The sequence below is a fragment of the Camelus dromedarius genome, chromosome 26 (genome assembly GCF_036321535.1).
Source record: "Camelus dromedarius isolate mCamDro1 chromosome 26, mCamDro1.pat, whole genome shotgun sequence".
In the NCBI taxonomy this organism is placed as follows: domain Eukaryota; kingdom Metazoa; phylum Chordata; class Mammalia; order Artiodactyla; family Camelidae; genus Camelus; species Camelus dromedarius.
The window spans coordinates 15,412,414-15,430,116 of record NC_087461.1 but is presented as its reverse complement, the minus strand read 5'-3'; the positions used below and the strand labels follow the sequence as shown (position 1 = coordinate 15,430,116).

Genomic DNA, 17,703 nt, shown 5'->3' with positions numbered 1-17,703 from the left:
TCGTTCCATGCAACCCATCTACCCACAGATCGGCTTTTGACAAGGCTTGGAGGAACAGCAAATCTTAAAGACAATGTCAAAAGCCACACAAAAATTTTTGAGTCATTCATATTAGAGATTAGTTTGATGTGAAGATAGAGAATCTGTAACACTGTGTGGCATCATTGAAGAACAGTTCATTTTAAAAGTGAGTGGTCCTCACAACTCTCAGGGATTCCTGTGTGGGATGACCTGGAGGACACCATGTAAAGGTCCGGATTAGAAGATGCTGTTAGGAAACGTGGTAGCCTTACCTTTACATAATCATAAATGCATCTCTGCAAAGTAGTGGCGGCCTCCAGAGCAAACGTGTTGAAGGTGAGTTTGATTAGCTTGTTTACAGGTGCGATGATGAACCAGACACAATTTAAATTCTTGTCATATCTTCCGTTCAAATCAGAATCAGGAGAGGCCAAGGTATAATTTGAGCCTGTGAGATAACCACCACATCCTTGCTGAGGCCCTGGGTTAAAACAAAGACACATCACTCTGCAAAGCAAAGAAAAAGGCTCTCCAATTTTATGTGGAGGGTTGTAAAGATCATACAGTTTCTTTCCTCTGTCACCCTTTGGTGCACGTTATTGGATGGTTCACTGGGCTTGGGTGAGCTTGTGCAAGTAATGCTGACACTTGCCTTAGCGTCTTCGTCACTTTGCTCATCTTCAATCACCAACCCATCAGTCTCTACTCCCTCACATCCAGTTGCCTAGAAAAGTGGGCACCCAGCTATGGTTCTACATGCATTTTTAGAACCCCTGATGTGATATATTGAAGCTTTTTCTATCCTTGAAAAATCCAGTTTTACACCAAACAAAGTCTTTTGCATAACAAAACCACTGGAAACCGTGAACACATTTTATTTTATCTTCTGCTTTTATTATGAACACTATCGGATTGAAAACTGAATATAAGAAGCATTTACCCACATCCCAAGAGAACTGGCGCTTGATCTATCTTTTATTTAAATAGTTTGGTAGAGAAAGGCTGAGAAGCATTTTAACAGTGCAACCCACTTTAGATTGAACTACACTCTGTATATGATTTTTTTTTCTTTTCCAAAAATAAGGGAAAGCTGAAAAAGAGGCACTTTATTGGTGAAAAATATCTACTTTGAAATGAAAATGCTGAAATTCAGAATAAAAATACAAAACAGAGATAAATAATATTCTCAATGCTCTAGTATAAAAAAAAATATGGGCCAAACTCCTCAGAACACAGGATTTCATTTCCTCCACTCCACTGTCTAAGCTGATGCCTTTGAAATGATGTGAGAGCATCAAAGCAAGAAGAACTTTACTGACAATTTTGAAGGAAACACAGGAGGATGAATGAAGCTCAAAACAGCCCTCACAGGAATAGAGACGAAGCAGGGGTCCCAAACAGTATTCATAAAGCTTGCATTCTACACCAAGATGGATCATGATGGGTTCCAAAGTTAAACTTCACTGACACTGGCCTTCCATCTACTTGTTTTGTTCTATTTACTCTGTTGGCAGTGAAAGGATTGCTTTTGACATTAGGGGGCACTACGATTTAGGACTTGGCTCTTGTCAGGAACGGCAAACAATGGCAGCTGACCTGGGATGCAAGGGCTATCACATGCGCAGTGTTTTTTCAGTATATGTGCTTTATTTAGTAGGTCAGGCTACCCTGTCATAGCTCCTAGCTCTGGTAAAACTACAGATAACTTGCACAGTCAGATCTTTCCTGGAGTCAGAACACTATCGAAGGCCCAGTCCCTGATGCATCCATAGATGGCATCTAGGAAGAAATGATTCTGAAACCAGAGCAATGCTGATCACTCTGCTCCCATGAATCAAGCCTGCAAAGTAAAGAAAGAACTGGCATTCTCACAGCTTTTACTCTCGGGTGGACTGACTTTTACTGAGGGAAATCACGAAAGTTTACTTACATTCAAAATCAGGGAAAAACAATTTCTAAGGGTGTTAATGAATTGAGAAATTTATTTATCTATTAAATGTTGCTTTACTCGTCAAGGAAATATGTTTAGTAAGGCAATGGGAAAAGATGAATGGTGGTCCAATTGTTAGAGCAGGCAGATGAGCAGAGAAAGGGGGACACAGACCAAATGGCAGGAATTGGGCAGAAAGGAGAGGGCACAGGCCAAATGCAGGAAACTATGCATCATGTAAGCACCAGGGGTTCCTGGGCAGAGAAAGGAAAGCAGGAACCTTTGGGCTGATAAGGGGTCACACCTTTTGGGGTGATGAGTGGCCTGGAGACCGACAAAGAAAGGTGAGGAAAGGCAGGAATTTCCAGTGTCCGAATGTAACCTTTTGCTCATTATGCCCTCATTTCAATAAAATTGTCCTTGCAGATTAGAAGTACCCATCGTGCACTGACGCCATGATACTTTCGATCCAGACTAAATAAGGACAAAAGTCCCTTCTTCCTCTGGGAAGGTGGAGTTGGGATGATAATCAAGGAATATGACCCCAAACCCTTCCTTCCCCAATGAATATTCTGCTCATTCATTTTTACATCCTATGCAACCAATTTGCTAAAGAAACACAGGGCAGCCGCTCATCTGAGTCTGCCCACTCTCCCCTTGAAAGTGTACTATCCATCCTTTAATAAACCCTCACTTTACTTTTTTAACCACTACATCTTGTCTCTGAATTATTTCTGGGATGGGACAAGAACCTGGAACACCAGTTGCATCCACTGGCAACACAATAGCAGTGACGTGTTACAGATAAACAATGATACATTTTAGAAAATGACAGGTGCCATAAAAGAGGCAAGGAAAGAAAGCCTTGGGAGTTTTGCCTTCAGAAGGGGGAGTTTCCTTTAGGCTATGAGGCTCTAGAACATCCAAGGAGGAGGTGACACTGGATCTGCATCTCAGAGGATAAACAGGACAAGACCATGTGGAAACAGAGTTGGCGTCAGCAGTGCAGCCTTGCAACCAAAGGCTCAGTGGACAAGAATTCACATGTATAGAATCTGACCTGTTAGCCTTTATTCTGTGGATAGCGGGGAGCCACTCGAAAAGGTTTTGGCCAGAGGAACGGTAGGGTCAGAATGAATGCACTTTCTCACCAGGTCTGATGTAAAAGTGCCTCCGGTGGTCGCATTTACACAGAAGGGGATGGGACTGGAGGACACGAGACCAGGCAGCAGGGACACGGCCATGCGCTGGGCTGGAGGTAGCAAGGGGCAGTGCAGAATTGTAGGTTTGTTTGTATGCAGGGCAACCGTACTACTAACCTTCATCCTATGACTACATCAGCTCCAAAGAGTAAATGCTATTTTTAAACATTCAAGCTACATGTTTTACCACCACTTGCATAGTAATGGTTACTAATAAGTTAACAAGGGCAGCATGGCCACTGTGTTGGAGTGAGTACCATTATACACACCAATCGCTCAATACTACTACTGCTGCTGCTGTACTAATGTCGTAAGACATCCTGCCTTCAGGACACCCCAGAGCAAGAATCCATACGTTGTTGGTATGTGCTGGCATAGGCTGAGGGGCAGGATGCATGTTCTTCATTCTTCAGCCCCCCTCTTTGCAGTGTCCTAGAATGAACAGAGTATGTTTTCCTGACCACTTGATGTTAGGTTTGGCCATAGGACTTGTGTTAGACGATGGAATATTTAGTGGTCATAAAGTAGGAGGAAGCCTTAAATGTGCTTGTGCTTTCCAGCTTAGACTTTGGTGCTCCTATGATCCACCAAGAGCTCATATCTTAGGAAACCACTGGGGAAAGAGAAAGTGGATTCATTCCGAGCTGACCTGAACCTGGACTGAACAGTGGAGTCAAGCATAGTCAACCTGCAACTTGGAACAGGCAGACAAACCAGCCTGCTGACCCATAAGCAATAAAAATAATGCTCTAGGTATATGTCACCAAATTCTGAATGGTTTATTATGCAACATTATTGTGGCAATAGCTGACAAATACACAAGTAGTGTTTTTAAGTTATCACACTGTAATAGAGCACGTTGCTTAATTTATAAAATATACCCACAGAACACAGAAAACAGAGAGCTAAAATTATCATCAGATAATCCTGGCCAAAACAGTCAAATAATAAAAGTAAATATAATATTATATGAGTGAATTATATAATTTGTATTATGTATGAATAATATATGAGTAAATATAATACTATATGAATACATAGTAAAATAATTGAAGTAAATATAGTATTATACGAGTAAACATCTTTTGGTGTTTGTGGGTACAGGAAATGGTTATAATTGTTCTGGTTCTCCCACATTAATATTTAAATGTAGCACCACTGCTCTGTGCTTCTCTTAATATGGCAAAATGGAAAAGTTAGCATAGGTCTTTAGGGAAATATAAAGATGAATATTAACAAAAAAGGGTTCTTTACCAAAAAGTGCTATTGCCACATTACTATTTCTGTATTTCAACAACAGCAGGATACATGGGAAAAACGAGAGAGAATTCTGTGAAATAGTTGCATGTATTTGTTTACACTGAAATTTTTAAACTCCTTTTTTAAGCTAGTGTATGACCTTAACCTTGATGTGTTCTTTAGCATCATACATCCATCATCTTCCTTGTTACTACACATTTTTCTACCATCCAGCGAACTCCCATCCATCAGCACCTACTTCATCAGTCAAGTTGTGTCAGAAGCACCCCGTAACGACACTCCCTGTGTCTGAAAACAAAGATGTCACTCTAACCTTCCAACCAAATTAGAAACACCTCCTACAAAAGAGCTATTTCTTCAGAGAATGCAAAGGTTTGGCTAAAGAAATACTGGAAATATAAACCCATAGTAAGCAGTGAGATCTGAGTTGAGATCTACTTAATTAAAAATCAGTAACTGATTCCTAAATTATTTCCCTTCAATTATCCCACTTCAGAGTTAAGTTCAAGCCAGAAAAAAAAATATGATAGTTAAGAAATAGCTGTATTATCAAAAAGAGAAAACATCTTGAAGGCTTCAGTGGAGCTAGATACACTCCTAAATAATTACCTTGAGAAGGGACATTTCTGCAGCTGACATTACAGGGGGCTGACATTTTATTGAGGTCTTCTGGATACGATGTCTCTCTATCTCTGGACAAGCACTACTTGGACAGATGGTGGATGGCTAGCTGTACTGTCAGGTAGTGATCAGCCTGCCTTCAGGCATTCTCCTGTTCCTCAGTGAGCTGGGGCTCTGAGCTATAGCTGAAGGAAGCAACACTGAAGCACAGGAAACAGAATGCGAACGCATTTCAAGCGGGTGCCTTAGGGAAATGGGAGCTCCATAATCCTTTCTTTGAATAAAACTTACTGTGATTCTTCAAAGCTGCAGTTTATAACTGCCTTCAAGCAGTGAATCCATTTTAAAAGTTCAGATGTTTCTTTTTAGCTAAAAGTGAGTTGGGTTTATTATTTTACCCTAACCTTAAACATGCACCATCTTTTAAGTATATTTATGTTGTGCAAGAAAAAAAATCTTAATGGTTTTCGTAACCTTAGTTGTGGGGTTTTTTTTGTTTTGTTTTGTTTTTTTTTTTAGTAATTTCATTCCATTTGACTCACTTTAGTTACCCAAATTTGAGACCCAGCCTAATTTAACTCAGAGTATGTACTTAGTTTGGTAATACTTGGGAAGCATAGAACTAAGATAGGTAGTTTACTAAAAAAGAAAGGTAATTTACTAAAAGAAAGGTAACTTACTAAAAGAAAGGTAATTTCAGCAGCTAATCAGTAGCTATAATCACAAGTAAAAGAGCAATGAAATATATAGAGAACTTAAGATAAGGAGAATTTTATCATTATCTTTTAATTTATTTTGCATTATTTTGGTATTACTGAAAACACTTTATGTATGCATTAATAGTCCCAGGGCATTTCATGAAAATCATTCCCACCAAACTTGAAATTTTAAAAATGATTTATTAAACAAAATGATATAATCACATCACTTTAGACAGGAAGAGGAATTGACAAGACCCAACACAGATTCATGACAAATTCTCAGCAAAATAGGAATAGAGGGGAATAGTCTCAACTTGATAAAGCACATATTTAAAAAACCTATAGCTAACATGATACTTAATGGTGAAAAACTAAATGCTTTCCTCCTGGGATCAGGACCAAGGCAAAGACATTTTTTCTCACCACTCTTATTCAACAAAGTATTAGAAACTCCTGCCATTATAATAGACAAGAAAAAAAAAAATACAGACTGGAGAGGAAGAAATAAAATTGTCACTATTTGCAGATCGGAAAATCCCAAGGAATCTACATAAAAATTCCTAAAACTAACAAGTGAATTCAGCAAGAACTGAGGATTTAAGAATAATACACAAAATCATTCACATTTCTACATACTAACAATGAATTTGTGAAAAATCAAAGTTAAAAATACAATTATCCAAAAGAAAATGAAATACTTAGGTATTAACTTAATGAAAAATATACAGAATTTGTGTGCTGAAGATTGCAAAGTGGTGAAAGAAATAAAGACCTAAATAAATGTTGAGACATATGTATTCATGGACTGGAAGACCCAACATAGTAAAGATGTCAACTATTCTCAAATTGATGCATATTTTTAATTGCAGTTCCTATCAAGACCCCTGCAAGATTTTTTTCTGTTGACGCACAAAACAACTTATTTTAAAATTTACATGGAAAGGTATGGGCTCTTGAATAGCTAAAACAACGTTGACAAAGAATAACAAATTGGAAGCGATCAGCCCACCTCTTACTATACAGGCACAGTAATCCAGATTTTGTGATACTGGTGGAGAGTTGGACAAAAAGGTGAATGGAAAATAACAGAGAACCCAGAAATAGGTCCACACAAATATGTCCAAGTGATTATTTACAAAGATGCAAAAGCAATTCAATGGAGGAAGGATAGTCTTTTCAATACATTGGACATCCAGAGGCAAAAAAAATTAACTTCAACCTAAACCTCAGAGCTTAAACACAGATGAGTTCAAAATGGGTCATAAACGTAAGTGAAAAATGTAAAACCATAAAACTTAAAGAAGAAATCAAAGCAGAAAATCTTTGAGACTTCAGGATAGGTAAATAGTTCTTAGTCTTATTATTAAAACACTGTATATAAAAGGAGAAATTGATATATTAGACTTTATCAAAATTAAAAACTTTTCTTCTAGGAAAGGCCCTGTTAAGAGGATGAAAAGGCAAGTTATGAGCTAGGAGAAAATATTTGCAAACCACAAACCTGAAAAAATACAGAAAAAACTCTCAAAACCCAATAGTGAAAAAACAATCCAATTAGAAAATGGGCAAAAGTTATGAACATATATTTCACCAAAGAAGATATACATATGACCAAAAAAAAGACAAAATTTACTATTAGGAAATGCAAATTAAAATCACAATAAGATATTAATATGTATCTATCAGAATGGCTAACACACACACAAACACACACACACACACACACACACACACACACACACACACACAGTGATAGCTCATTGTAGAGTAACCACATTCCACAACAGAACGACCATGGTGAGGGGGTCCCGAAGTACGGAGAGCACAGAGAATACTGTATAATGACATGCTAACCAAGATGACAGAAGACAGATGACAATGAAATAGCATCTGAAAGGGCTGAAAGAAAATAATTGCTAAACTAGAATTCTACATTCAAAGAAAAATCCCACAAAAGACAGTATAAAGCCATTTTCAGAAAAGCAAAAACCAAAAGAAGAAGAAAAAAAAAACATTTTTCCAGAAGAATTGCAATAAATGAAAACACACTAAAGCGAGTTCTTCAAAAAGAAATAAACTTATCCCAGATGGAACCCATAGAAATTTAGGGGGAAAGGACAACAAAAATGGTAAATATACAGAATTACTAGTTGCATAAAACAATAAAATGTTTTATGTGCTTAAGACATGTAGAGTTGAAATAATTCATGTTGAGAGCACAAAAGACAGGAATTGGGTTAATGGATTTAAAATGTTGCATTTATCATGATATGGTAAAAGGACTAGTTTTAAATTAGATTCTAATGAGTCAAGGATGAATACTGTAATCTCTAAGGTAATAACCAAGACTAACTGAATATATAAGTAATGACTTTTAAAAGAGAATAACATTTAATTCAAAAAAGGCAAAAAAAAGTTAAACTTCTGAACATAAGGGACAAACAGAAAACAAATAATACAGTGGTCTATTTACATCCAATAATGTTAGTAATTTTATTAGATGTAAACATGGTAAATTCTCCAAATGAAAAATAAACAGTCAAACAAAACCCAAATAAATTCTTTGGGGTAGAGAAATGTCGAAAATAGAGAGGTTGAAAAATATACCATATACTGAAAGAAAGCTAGGGATACCATACTAAATCAGAAACACTAGACTTTCAGACAAGAAGCATTAAAAAAAGGACCTTGCAGAATGATATGAAGCAATTCATCGGAAGATATAATAACTTTAAATGTATCTGTGCCACATGACATTGCCTCAAAGTGCACAAGAGCAAAACTTTAGCCCTGAACTTTCTATTGAGCTTTTAACCCTCATATCTGACTCCCTACTGAACATAAGCTGGATGGCTTCAAGGCACCAAGTTCTCCATACTAAAACCAAAGATTATTATCTTCCCCTATGAGATCTGGTCCTCTCCTGTAAATTTATACTTGGATGAATGTATCACAAGTTATTGTCCAGGAAACTTAGGATCACCATGTCTTCCTTTTTCCCCACTGACTTGTTCAAAGATGACTATTGATTCTGCATCTTAAGTGCTTCTCCTTTCACCCCCCTTCTGTTTTCTCACATTGCATCACCCCGTCTCCTGCGATGTTTCCCAATATTTCCCTGCCTAAAATGCAGCCCCTGCTTCAAAGCATCCTCCTCACAGATGCTAGAATGGGCTTTCTAAACCAAGTCTGAGTGGATTATAGTACTCTCCAGCCCCCAATTAATGGTTCCTCTCTGCACATGATATAGAGCCGTCCCACAGAGACCCCTTGCCTCTCTCTCCTGTTATTCTCTCTCAGCCCCTATCATTCTCCACCTTACACACCCCAAAGCATTACAATCATGTGCAGTCACTTCTGAAATGAGATGCTTCATACATGACCTTCCTTGTCCATAAAGTGCCTATTTTCCCAGTGAATGCCTTCTCTGCCTTCCAAGTTAGTTCTATTTATTGCTAAGATATACTGCATGCCAAATGAGTGTCAGGGTATGTTCCAGTTTAATCTTCACCACAACTCTATGAGGTAGTTACTATTAGTGGGACCATTTGATAGATGAGAAAATCAAGAGGTTAAGGAATTGTTCAAGGTCAAACTCATTGGGATGTATAAGAACTGAGTTTGAATGGAAAAAGTCTGTCTCCAGAGAATGCACTACATTTATGAACCATTAACCACAAGTCACGGTTCACATTCTATGTCACACTTTCCTGAACTTTTTTTCCTTTTAACTCAACACCAAAGTACCTCAGATCCCTTCTTTTCTGCTGCCACTGTCCTTGGCACATACTTCTGCCAAAAGCATTTAATCCAGAATTTAGTTATTTTCTGGCTCTCGAGGGAGCTTCTCAAGAACAGGGATATTGTTGAATTCATCTCTGTGTCCCAAAGGAAGGCTCATCGATCATCTGCATATTCAACAATGTTAAGTAAACAAGGAAGGAATGCATAGAAAATACATAGCTAGTTCTTACTGGGTAGATCTTTGCTTTCTAGTCTATGTTTATAAGGGGAATTCTTGGGATTAAATATATTTCTTGATTTATAAAGTTGTTACTACGTTATAAACACATATTATGTATATGTGCATGTGTATGTATGTGTGTATAACTATATCTATATATTTTAACGAAACAACTTTTTGGTTCTATGTATTAACCTGTTTCAAAACTAATTTAGTTGACTCTTGTGGCCTAGTTGATTGTGAAGAAACAATCAGCAGAACAACAATAAAAATACCACCAAAAGATTTAAAACACTGCCAAATGGGGTAGTTTTTTTTTGTTTGTTTTTTTTTTTTTTTTTTTTTAATAGGAAACACTTGTTTAGCTAAAAATTTGCAATGACAAATTTTAGGTCTGTTACTTAAAAAAATCTAATATCTGAATATTAGATTTTAAAAGGCAGAGTCAATTTAAAGCTTTGTAAAATTCCAGACACATAGAAGCTCAGTGACAAGTGGTCATTATCCTTATGCCTTGAGGATTCGTGGCAGCCTCACTTGGGAGTGAGCTGGAACAAAAGCTACCACAGAAAGTTAACAGATTTTTCAGACATCGGAAGGAAGAGAAGAATATAGTCCCTGATAATGTTTTATCCCTAAACAACTGATTTACAAGCAAAGAATTTTCTTCAATGTTTATTGCTGACCAGGCATAAACAAGACAGTCTGCTTTCCTGTTCCTGGAAACGCCACATCAAAGCATCAAAGCCAGGTCCATCTGAGTAAGGATGATAATTATTATAGGGAATCTATGCTTATAATTTAACCCCAAACATCCAGTGGTCTGATAGGTTGCATTTTTAGGAGGGCCGGAATGGTTTCGGTTATGCAGAATAACTGCTTCCCTGCTTCTTGTTTATTTCAATGGTTTTTCAGAGCATTACCTTATAATTTACCATTAACTCAATTTTATCACTTAGCTTGGTCTCCACAATGCCATCTGGTTTCACTTTCCCAATGACCTCCCTACCCTTTTAAGACCAGGGGCAGCAATCTGGTCACTCAGGAAAGCGGGGGTGAGATCACAGACTGATACTAGAATATATTTTAATAAAAATTTTTCTTCTTCTGTGGGCTTATCTGGAATTTTACTCTTGCCTACTTGCTTTCATAAGGTTCTGGTCAACTAAGCACTTGTTGGTTTCTTTATCATATTCTCACATTCTCAGCTCAGCAAAAAAACTCTTTTTTCACAAAACCCACAAAGAAGAAACTGCAGATAACCTTGTCTTTGGCATCATCTCCCAAGGGAAGCCTAATCACCAGTGAAAGTCACATGACTTCAAAAGGGCAGAAATAAGCTTAGTCTAGTTTTTTCTGCAAATGGGTTTACAGTTTCAGCTCATTTCATTCTCAGACTTCATTAGAGGCAGCAAATGACATTAAGAGAACAGACAAACAACACTGCTTTCGAGTAATACTCCCATTACTGCTAAACTACCGGTTATCTGAGCAGTGACTTACGGAATTATTCACTTTATAATTCAATTATCTTATTGCAGTTGTACTTTTGAAAGTAATGTCATCTGACAGCTTAATCAGGCTTCTAAGAGGCACCACAGAGACACAGACGCATCTATTTTTAGCGTTGTTAAATATTTTTAAGTTTTTTTTTTTTAATGTTTAGCTATAGGACTTTAGAATGCCTCTCAAAGTCCAACCTTAACACCAAAACTATGACATTTTAAAATAACTAGAAGCAAAAGTCTGAATTTGATATGATGTTAGGTTTTTCTCCATTTGTTGTGACCATATTTTCCATCTTTGGGGCTTGAGACTGTCATCAGCTTTCTCTGTCCTCCCCGCCCCTCCTGCTTTCCCTCTCCCCTCTTACAAGGAAACTCTTATTCAACCAGCTCAGCTTCTTCCCACTGTAATAGAGGAGAACAAATCTGACTCTACATTGGATCTGTTCCTTTGGCTTTAACCACTGTGCCCTGTTTTCTAGGTTTATTCTTGCTAGCTCTGCACCTTTTGTAAATGAGTGTTGCCTTTAGCCTGTCTGGTAAACAGGAGAGCCTTTTCTCAAGGCTCTGACCTTTAAGGATATTAACACTTCTGCACTTATATAAAGACAAGTTGCAGAGTGGAAAATAACCTTTGTTTTGTTGGAGGTTTACAGGGACACCATGACCTGACCCACGTGGACAGCTGCAAGAACAAAGAATTCCTGCAGCAAGATGTTTGCAACAACCAATCACCCCCTCCCCTGTTTGTTTTGTTTTGTTTTGTATAAAAGGAGCCTGTGTTCTGACTGGAGCAGGATGGTTCTCCAAGACATTAGTCTACCATCCTTTTGGTCTGCTGGCTTTACGAATAAAGTTGCTATTCATTGCCCCAACACTTCATCTCCCGATTTATTGGCCTGTCGTGTGGTGAGCAGAGTAACTCGGTAACACCACCACTGCTGTCCTCCTTTAGCATGTCTGAGACACATTTTCCACATGTTCACGTAGCAGGTAAAAGTCCAGAGACCAGACACACATGACCCAAATGTTGAGTTTGATCCTGTATTCCTATTTATCTCAGGATGAATGTCATCCAGTTTACCACCCTGAGTAGTCACTGAACTATATAAACCATGACTGCATACTGAGGGTGAGGTGAACCTGGATTATAATTTACTGCAATGTAGCTTTTGATTTTAAGTTAGAAAACATACTTTAGGGTTTGCTGGTTAGATTTCACAGCACAGTGAGTTTGAAAGAACACAAAATCATTGCACCACAGAGTGGTCCTGTTGATAATAATGACCCTTTGCTCGCCCTCCTTCACCTTAGAGAGACGGTAGGGTCGGTCATGGAGCCTTATAGAAATCCGGGACTTCCGTATTACTTTTTAATACACATTTGTCTTCCTCTCTGACATCTAAGGAACTTTACAGAAATTACCTACGTTATCCCCATCATATTCTTAAAAGATAGAAAATAGTAATAATTCAAACTGACCTTCTTTTAGTGAATAAAAGTTGAGCTCAAAAATGCATAGGGCTTTTCTAAAGCATCTCACTAGGCAATGATGTAATAACGCAACTGGTCTCGACTACCTGCTCCTGGTCTGCAGTTCTTCCCACCTGGGCGTGTCCCCACCTTTGTCCCCGATGAACACGTGCTTTGGTGCTTTATCCTTTCTCTCATGGTGAAGGTCTCTGAGCCTGACCTCAGTGCCACCTGACTCGGTCTCTATATGCCAAGTGCCCTGGGGTGGAGGAAGACAGAGTGGCCCTCAAACTCAGCACGTGGGCTGGGGGCAACGGGAGGCTGGGCACTTCAGTCACGTGTCCAGAATGTACAGCCACTGGTGAAGTGAATCGCTAGTCCCTGACATCCTTGTCCCTGATACTAACATCTTCTCCAGGGCGATGTCCTTGTCCTTCTAGGACATGTCATCCTGAAGGGGACACTCTTCACCCTCTCCTTGGCAACTCACTGATCCAAATGCTACAAACCTCAAAACTAATTGGGCCAAGTTCAGTTTTTGACCCTGACTTTTTGCTGAAGAGTTGAAGACCTTATTTAAGAAAAATAGTTTAGTGACTATGGTCCAACACAGACAATATACGTACTGTAAATCCCTGATCTAGTCCTATATCTAGAGGCTTTGTGCCTAATGTGATGAGCAGGTCATAAACAGACTGACTGGGTGGCACTCTGGTGTGAGACCAGCACAGTAAGAAGAAATGGGGGGCTGGGATGGCTTAAAAACATGTTTGCAAGTCTGAAATGCTTCAGGAGTGACCCAGGTGAGCAGTCACAGCTGAAGCAGCCCTCAGTGGCAAAGGATGGGCAGGAACTCAACAAGCAGAGGTTGAGAGAACACAGGGGACTTAGAAATGTCAGTTCTGCACCATGGAGTTTGCACACTTCAGCCAAATCCATGGGGCCGATGGCTCTCTAAACTTCATGGGATCACGGACACCACTGACAATTGGGTAAAAGCTGTGCACTCTCTCCAGAAAAATGCCCAGATCTGCAGATAATCTCAGAGTTTCAAAGACCCCAGAAGCCCAGGATGATCACTTGGCTGGTTATCAGTCATTTGGGATCAATAATTCACATAGGGTAGGAGTCCGTGGGGAAAGTGGGAAGGCAGGTGTACCTTACAGGTGGGTATCAGCTCCTGTAAAGTGCTTGCTTTGCTTTCTCTGTACCTATGTCCCGTGCAGGTGGCCCTTCCTAGCAGAAGTCCCATTAATAGAGAAGACTCAATTTCACTACACAGTTAGTAATTAGGGACAAGCTAAGGGATGTGTCCCCCAAATTTGTTCTGACCCATTAGTGATACAAATACAACAAACACATGAGAAGTCACCTAATAATAAGAGCCGGCTCCTCACTGACTTCTGAAAAATTAAAGCCGACGTATACAAAGTATCATCAAATGTGTACTCTAAATAACAAATTTGTAAAACTCCACTATTTGGTCCAGATCAATGAAACTGAGATGTCATAGACTAAAATGGTCTTGTGGCATCAATTATTTTCTCAGTGAAAATGCTGTTTTCCAGGCTAAACTGACAGTGGTGGAAACAAATACTCACTGCCTCCTCCAAAAAGCTGCTTTATCTATCTGTGTAGTTTTTAAATGAATGAGATGAAGGTGAAAGGTGCATTTTATCAGCTAAGTCTAAGTTTTTTTTTTTTATCCAGGACTGTATCTAAAAGATTTTATAAAGTCTAGAATTCAATTTAGTCTTATTGGTTCCTTCCCCTTTTCCTGACCATAAACAACAAAAATCAAACCAAACCAAACTGAAAAGTTATTCAGAATGTGGTGTTGAAAGGTTTGTAAGACCAAAACAGTACAAAATTATGATATGTATTTCTCAGTAGGAAAACAAAAATACTATGACAGATTACATAAGTTCAGCCATTATGAAAAATAGCATGAAGTTTCCTTAAAAAACTGAAAATACATTTACCCTATGATCTAGCAGTCCCACTCCTGGGTATATATCCAGAGGAAACTCTAATTCTAAAAGATACATGCACCCCAATGTTCATAGCCACACTATTTACAACAGCCAAGTCATGGAAGCAACCTAAATGTCCATCGACAGATAACTGGATAAAGAAGTTATGGTATATTTATACAATCGAGTACCACCCAGTCATAAAAAAAAAAAAAAAAAGAGTGAAATAATGCCATTTACAGCAACATGGATGGACTTGGAGATCATCATACTAAGTGAAGTAGGTCAGAAAGAGAAGGAAAAATACCATATGATAGTGCTTATATGTGGAATCTGAGAAAATGAGACAAATGAACTTACTTAGAAAACAGAAACAGAGTCACAGACATAGGAAGCAAACTTTTGGTTACCAGGGGTGGAAGCGGGTGGGGAGCAATAAATAGGGAGTTCAGGATTCGCAGATACTAACTACTATATATAAAATAGATAAACAGGAAGGTCCTACTGTATAGCACAGGGAACTATATTCAACATCTTGTAATAACCTATAATGAAAAAGAGTATGAAAGGTATATATATATAATCTACATATATAATGTAGACCTGAATCACTATGCTGTACACCTGAAATTAACACATTATAAATTGACTATGCCTCAATTTAAAAAAAAGATTACATAAAACTACTTCTTAAATATTTTCAAGTGGCCAATAGTATCTGTATAGATGGGAAAGAGGTGGAATGCATCCTCATGAAGCCATGGGTAGCACCATGCTGACAGGTAACGAGATCCCATTTCTGCTGTCCACATGCACATCTTTTCTCTGACAGTGACCAGAAGAAAATAGTTACTGATAGAGACTGTCCAATGCTCATGGATGAACAGGGCCTTTATCGATGTAAGATTTTTCCTTCTGTGCTACTTCAGTTCAGTAAAATCACATTAAGCCCCAAAATATGCCTTTTTGTAGCTCAGAATAACATAGTAATTAACGAAGTGAGACAACACTGGCTAACTGGGGAAGCTTCAAGGATAAAACCGTGTGGAGTGCTTTAGGGTTATTTCAATGGTCATGTGAGACTATATCAGGAAATGGAAAAACAACTCGAAAGCTGCTACCAAAAGCAATGCAAGAAAGTATCACTTGATTCTAAAGTCTGTGCTAAAGGCAAGAATAGACAAGTTCCTTTGCACAAAAAGATCTCCAGAGGAAAATAAATTTCTCTTTCAAAATAGCCTTCTCTGTTTTGTAGGCCACTTCATTTAGGCAATTCTATTAAGGCAATACTGCTGCCCGCCCATGAGACTTGTTTCCAAGTTATTGTTGATACAGATAAGCAAGGTAGTTGGCAAAATGATTTTCTGATACAATTTGTCACGACGTCTGCCTTTCATTGGGAAGCCTTCAAAACGCAAATGTGTAACGGCGTGAAAAAGTAACATACAAAGGGTACAGTGGTTGAAAGCCCCTGCCCTGGATCAGAGGGATAAAGGTTATTATCCACAGCACCACAGAAAGAGGAAGGAAGACTTTCAACTGTGAGTCAGGAGTCTTACTGTACAAAACCTCCCAGGTCTCTCTGAGTCTTCACAGTAAGCGATTCATTTGGTGAACTGTTTGTTTTCAGAACACTAATTACATCTATAGGCAAATGAAAGAATCAAAACACTTCCCACAGCCAAATATCAATTATCTTAGACGGTGCCCCTGATGCGATTAGTACAGATAGAGAACAGATTAGCCTTATATTTTAAATGATTCAAAAGTTCTAAGTTAATTTTACACACATAATTACTTCTCAGGAGCAGGAGGAACAGACTAGGGTGCTATTTTTGATTTATCTTCTCACCTTTTTCTTTCATCTCTGGATGACTCCCAGATCACTACCTTCAGCCCAAATCACTTCTCAAACTTCAATTTCCTCCTATATTTCTCCATTTAGATATCTTATGGGCCCTTCAATCTGAAATGCTCCAAATTGTAGTAGAAAAGAACAAATCTGATTCCATATTAGACCCGTTTCTTTGGCTTTAACCCTGCACCCTGTTTCCTAGGCTCAATCTTGCTAGCTCTGCACCTTTTGTAAAAGAATGATGCCTATAGTCTGAAATATACAGGAGAGCCTATTCTCAAGGCTCTGACCCTTAAGGATATTAATATTTTTTTACTCATATAAAGATAACAATTTGCAGAATAGAAAAAAGCATTTGTTTTGTTGGAGGTTTTACACGGGCACCATGACCTGACCCACATGGATAGCTACAAGAACAAAGAATTCCAAGAACAAAGAATTTCTACACCAAGAAGTCTGCAACAACCAGCCATACCTCCTCCCCTTTTTAGTATAAAAGGAACCTGAACTCTGACTTGGGGAAGAGGGTTCTCGAGGACATTAGTCTGCCATCTTCTCGGTCAGCCGGCTTTCCAAATAAAGTCGCTATTCCTTGCACCAACACCTCATCTTCTGATTTACTGGCCTGTTGTGTGGCGAGCAGAATGAGTTTGGACTTGGTAACAAAACCATATATAATATTTCTTCCCTAAATCTTAGCCTCCTAAGGCACCACTACCCAACAACTTACCCATAAGCACTCATCCTCAACCCATGTCATGGAAAAATCATCAAGTTCCCAACTTTAGTGTATTCTACCTTCTAGTGTATTCTACCTTCTGCGTATCTCTGAGATTTCTATCCCTCCTTCTATCTTTATTCCCACTAATTAGTTTGAGCCTATAACTTCTTCTGTCTGGAGTTCTGTGATAAGTTTCTTTCTTCTGAGGTTATGGGGTCCACCAAGAATTCCTCTACCCTACTACCACTATGATCTTTCCAGAAGTCCAGTCTGGCCATGCAGTCTTTACTTAAAATTCTCTCAGACTCTTCACCATTTTGAGGATAAAGTCAACATAGGCTACAACATCTTCTTTCTTGATCTGGCACTTGCAACCTTTAGGCTTAACTCCTATCATTTCCACAGGTGATAAAATGAGGCTGAGGTCTCATTTGAGATGGTGGTGTAGACACTTCAAATACTAGAGAGAAACATTTG

The 17,703-nt window shown here is 38.5% G+C and overlaps 1 protein-coding gene across 2 annotated transcripts in view; it reads right to left on the bottom strand.

Moving 5' to 3' along the window:
• CUBN (cubilin) overlaps positions 1-17,703 on the bottom strand; it is a 273,783-nt gene that overhangs the window by 20,317 nt on the left and 235,763 nt on the right. For both annotated transcript variants that reach the window (XM_064479416.1, XM_010992039.3), the window contains exon 60: positions 294-502. In XM_064479416.1, coding sequence (XP_064335486.1) covers positions 294-502 — 209 coding nt within the window. The remainder of the gene's footprint in view (positions 1-293; positions 503-17,703) is intronic.